The 4,658-nt window shown below is 49.6% G+C and overlaps 1 protein-coding gene across 1 annotated transcript in view; it reads right to left on the reverse strand.

Moving 5' to 3' along the window:
• NOL6 (nucleolar protein 6) overlaps positions 1 to 4,658 on the reverse strand; it is an 86,238-nt gene that overhangs the window by 18,831 nt on the left and 62,749 nt on the right. The window contains exons 21-22 of the mRNA XM_015428186.1: positions 2,252 to 2,301; positions 1,824 to 1,865 (exon numbers count right to left, since the gene is read on the reverse strand). Of these exons, the coding sequence (XP_015283672.1) occupies positions 1,824 to 1,865; positions 2,252 to 2,301 (92 nt within the window). The remainder of the gene's footprint in view (positions 1 to 1,823; positions 1,866 to 2,251; positions 2,302 to 4,658) is intronic.

The raw sequence follows: 4,658 nt of genomic DNA on the forward strand, positions 1-4,658 counted from the left end.
AGCCTGAGAGTTCCTACCTATGCCTTGAGGCTAACAGCCACATTCAGAGGTGGTTTGCCATTGCCTGCTTCTGCATAGCGACCCTGGACTTCCTTGGTGATCTCCCACCCAAGGACTAACCAGGGCCGACCCTGCTTAGCTTCCGAGATCTGATGAGAACAGACTAGCCAGACAGGCAGCAGCTGCGAGAACCAGTTCCTCTGGCTAAGCAGAATTCACTGAAAATCTCCCAGTGCCAGGACAGCCTTTGAGGTTTGATCACACTCCCTCGCTTTTTCAGGGACCAGTTCTGTGTTCCGCACTCAGCACTACGTCGGGAAACCAAAACCACCTGCCCGCTCCGGCGGCTTCCTACGTAATGGGAGCGGTGGCGCAGGCAGTAAGTGCAGCCTGCATTAACATCTGGCTGAACAGCTTCGGCTGTTCGAGCCCCACCGCGGCCGGAGTGCGCAAATCACCAGGCCCGGATAGTATACATCCGAGAGTTCTGAAAGAACTCAAATGTGAACTTGTGGATCTGACAAAAATATGTAATATTTCCTTAAAATCTGCCTCCATTCCTGAGGACTGGAAGGTAGCTAATGTCACCCCCATCTTTAAAAAGGGTTCCAGAGGAGATCCTGGAACTTACAGGCCAGTCAGTCTGATGTTGGTACCTGGTAAGTTGGTGGAAACTCTTAATAAGAAAAGACTTAGTAGGCACATTGATGAACAAAACCTATTGAGGCAGACTCAGCATGGCAGTAACAACGAAGATCCGCTACACAGAGAGGGTGCCTGGTAGGCTTGTCACGTCCCCTACACGTATGTGGCCCTAGGTTTAGGATTGTATGAATTGGAACATGTAAGCCGCTCAGAGCCCTTCGGGGGTGAGCGGGATACAAACTGAAATATAAATAAATAAATAAATAATGTTCAAACTCCGGCGCAGATCCGCAGCTGTGAGCGACAGGCACACGACGCGATCGATGCAGATACTGACAGCTGACTCACAGACCGCGCAGTTCGTCTGGTTCACTTGTCATCTCCGCTGCCAAGGGAAAACTGACTATGCAACTCGCCCTGCCTCACTGTTGCGGCCTTGGAGGAAAAAGTCCAGATCGCCTGGGCTGGTTTGCAGCTGCCTAACAGAGCCAGGAAGTGCTTTTGTCATCCTTGAGTGGGGTTGGGGGAAAAAATAATGGGGCCTCACACGTTTCCTCCCCACAACTGCTTGCAGACTTAAACAAGACGATCGTGTGCTGGAGAAATCCATCTGTCAAGGAGGAGGAGAGGAGATTGGATTTATACCGCCCTTCAGTACCCAGAGGAGTCTCAGAGCGGCTTACAAACTCCTTCCCCTTCCCCTCCCCACAACAGACACCCTGTGAGGTAGGTGGGGCTGAGAGAGCTCTGACCGAAACTGCTCTTTTTCAAGGACAGCTCTGAGAGAACTATGGCTTGCCCAAGGTCATCTAGCAGGTGCAAGTGAAGGACTGGGGAATCAAACCCGGTTCTCCCAGATTAGAGTCCGCACACTTAACCACTACACCAAACTAGCTCTCAGGGACCGCATTCTGAATGTCTGAAAGAAAATCGGTACCCTAATTTTACATAAAATAAGCAGACGATCCAAATAAGCATTCTTGCCCCGTTTTCAGACAAAGCTAGTAGTGTTCCACTGTATTCCCAAGTACGTGTACAGCTTTAGTAATATTTCAGTTTGACCTTTACAAAGTGTGAGAGTGACATCCAGCAGCGGCAAGTGGAGGAGTGGGGAATCAATCCCGGTTCTCCCAGATTAGAGTCCGCACACTTAACCACTACACCAAACTGGCTCTCACATTCATCTTGTGGTGCTGAGCGGAGATGGCGCTGGCTCTCCACTAGAAAGAAAGACCAGGTCAGGATTAGGCCCAATTTGGCGCCAAGAATGAAGCCCCAGTCTTCAAGTTGCATTGATCATGCAAACAATGCAGATTTGCATAATTGCTCTTATTTTGCAGACGGTATCAGGTTTCTGCTTAGTCATGGAAGGGGAAAGCGCTTACTCAGGCAACACCCCCGCCTTCCAAGGTTTTACCAACTGTTTTCCACGCACTTTTAAGCTTTCCTCGGAAGCCCTGAAGCCTCCGGGCACGATTTTGAAAAGACAGAAAGGTGAAAGAGGAGATTCTTAGGAAGCGGAATTCTGCTGCCACACTCTGTGGGGTTTTCATGCCCGTGTTCTACACAGCCCCAAGTGGCACGTGTTTTCCCCGACCCCACAAACCCAGGCATTCTGAAAGACCCAAGACGAGCGTTCTGAGTTCTCTTCAAAAACTAAGAACATAACAACGGGGAAACAAACACAGACAGTGAAGCGATGAGGGCCCCTTCCCTGCTCCGGAGCTGAGTTCAGGAACCACTGTTTCTTTTTCCCCCTCCCCTTTTTTTAAACAGTTTTATTAATTTTTAGATAGGAAAAGGAAAGACATAGACCACGAAGGGAAACAAACATACAGCACACAAGGAACATGTACTCATCGTAACTATTAAGATTTTACATAAGTGGAACCATTTCTTTTATACACCTAAATCTGTTCAACTATCTTATATACAGACAGGGTTCATTTCCTGCAGGAGCGCACAGGAGCGGAGCTCCGGCAGTAAAGAGCCCAGGGGGCGGGCACATGCAACAAGCCCCACCCCCTGCTCCCAGCAGCCCCTGGCCACGAGGAGCAAGAAGCAGCCAGGTAAGTTGCAGAGCTCCATCCCGGGCCCCCGGTACAAAACAGTCCAGTGGCACGTTTAAGACCAAGTTTTATTCAGGTACAAGCTCTCCCTCCTCTGTGAGGGCAGATCTGCATGTCCCCCCCCCCCAATAGCTGGCAATCCAAAACAGTCCAGTGGAGCCTGAGCGGTGGGTGTTGCCTTCTGACACACTTCCGGTGATGTCAGGGGGCGTGGCATATGCAAATGAGTTATGCTAATGAGCTCCTGCACCTCTTTTTCTGCGAAACGACCCCTGTATACAGAGCTTATATCTTAATCTTTGATATTCTGATCGGCAAACCTAAATATTGACCTGACCCAGACGGTCCAGGTTAGACCAGTCTTGTCAGATCTCGGAAGCTAAGCAGGGTCGGCCCTGGTTAGTACTTGGATGGGAGACCGCCAAGGAAGAAAACCAGGGTCGCTGCACAGAGGCCGGCAACGGCAAATGACCTCTGAACATCTCTCACCTTGAAAACCGTCACTTGGCTGCAACTAGGCAGCACACAACTCTACCCTCACCTGGGTGGCCCAGGCAGGCCCAATTTAGTCAGCTCTTCGAAGCTAAGCAGGGTTGGCCCTGGTTAGTACTTGGAAGGGAGACCACAAAGGAAGTCCAAGGGCAGAGCCAGGCAATGGCCAACCACCGCTGCTCGTCCCTTGCCTTGAAAACCCTACGGGGTCGCCAATTCAATGTTCCCTCTAAGGAGTCCTGTGAGCAAAAACCCTGGTTAGTACTTGGAAGGGAGACCACAAAGGAAGTCCAAGGGCAGAGCCAGGCAATGGCCAACCACCGCTGCTCGTCCCTTGCCTTGAAAACCCTACGGGATCGCCATCAATGTTCCCTCTAAGCTGTGTAGTCCTGTGAGCAAAAACTCTACTTGGTGAGCGACTGGCATTAAAGTCGTGAGCGAGCGATTTGGCTGCTGCATAAATTAGTTTGCTCTGGAGCCCTCCTTCCTGAGCGGAGACAAAAATCTGTGAGCAGGAGGCTAAAAAACTGTGAACTAGCTCACCCTAACTCAGCTTAGAGGGAACACTGGTCGCCATGTTCACTGAGACTCGACTGGACTTTCCACCACCACCTAAAGTTGACCTTTAAGCACACTGTCTCCCTCTCTCTCTCTCACACACACACACAAAACGTGTTCTCCATTCCACATGCTGTTGTGGTTCAGTCACAGCGTCATGACCCCATGGACCACATCACGCCAGGCCCTCCTGTCTTCCGCCATCCTCCAGAGTTTCATGTTCAATAACACTGTCTAACTGCCTCATCCTTTGCCGTCCCCTTCTTCTTTGACCTTCAGTCTTTCCCAGCATCCGGGTCTTCTCCAGTGAGTGCTCCCTTCTCCAGTTTGGTGTAGTGGTTAAGAGCCAGTTTGGTGTAGGAGACCCAGTTTGGTGTCGTGGTTAAGTGCACAGACTCTAATATGGGACAACCAGGTTTGATTCCCCACTCCTCCACCTGCACCTGCTGGATGACCTTGGGCAAGCCGTAGTTCTGATGAGAACTGTCTTTGAAAAAGAGCAGTTTCTGTCAAGAGCTCTCTCAGCCCCACCCGCCTCACAGGGTGTCTGTTGTGGGGAGGGGAAGGGAAAGGAGTTTGTAAGCCGCTCTGAGACACCTTTGGGTAGTGAAGGGTGGGGTATAAATCCAATATTATTATTATTGTTGTTGTTGTTGTTGTTGTTATTATCATTATCATCATTATCGTTGTTGTTGTTATTATTATTACCGTGTTTCCCCGAAAATAAGACACTGTCTTATATTTATTTTTTCTCAAGAAGACACATTAGGGCTTATACCACAAATGCATAGAAATCCTGCTAGGGCTTATTTTGGGGGTAGGTCTTATTTTCGGGGAAACAGGGTATTAGTAGTAGTAGTAGTAGTAGTATTTTAAAAAAATTGGTGGCTAAAG

Source organism: Gekko japonicus, unplaced genomic scaffold, assembly GCF_001447785.1.
Source record: "Gekko japonicus isolate JY-2015 unplaced genomic scaffold, Gekko_japonicus_V1.1 scaffold1831, whole genome shotgun sequence".
NCBI classification, from domain to species: domain Eukaryota; kingdom Metazoa; phylum Chordata; class Lepidosauria; order Squamata; family Gekkonidae; genus Gekko; species Gekko japonicus.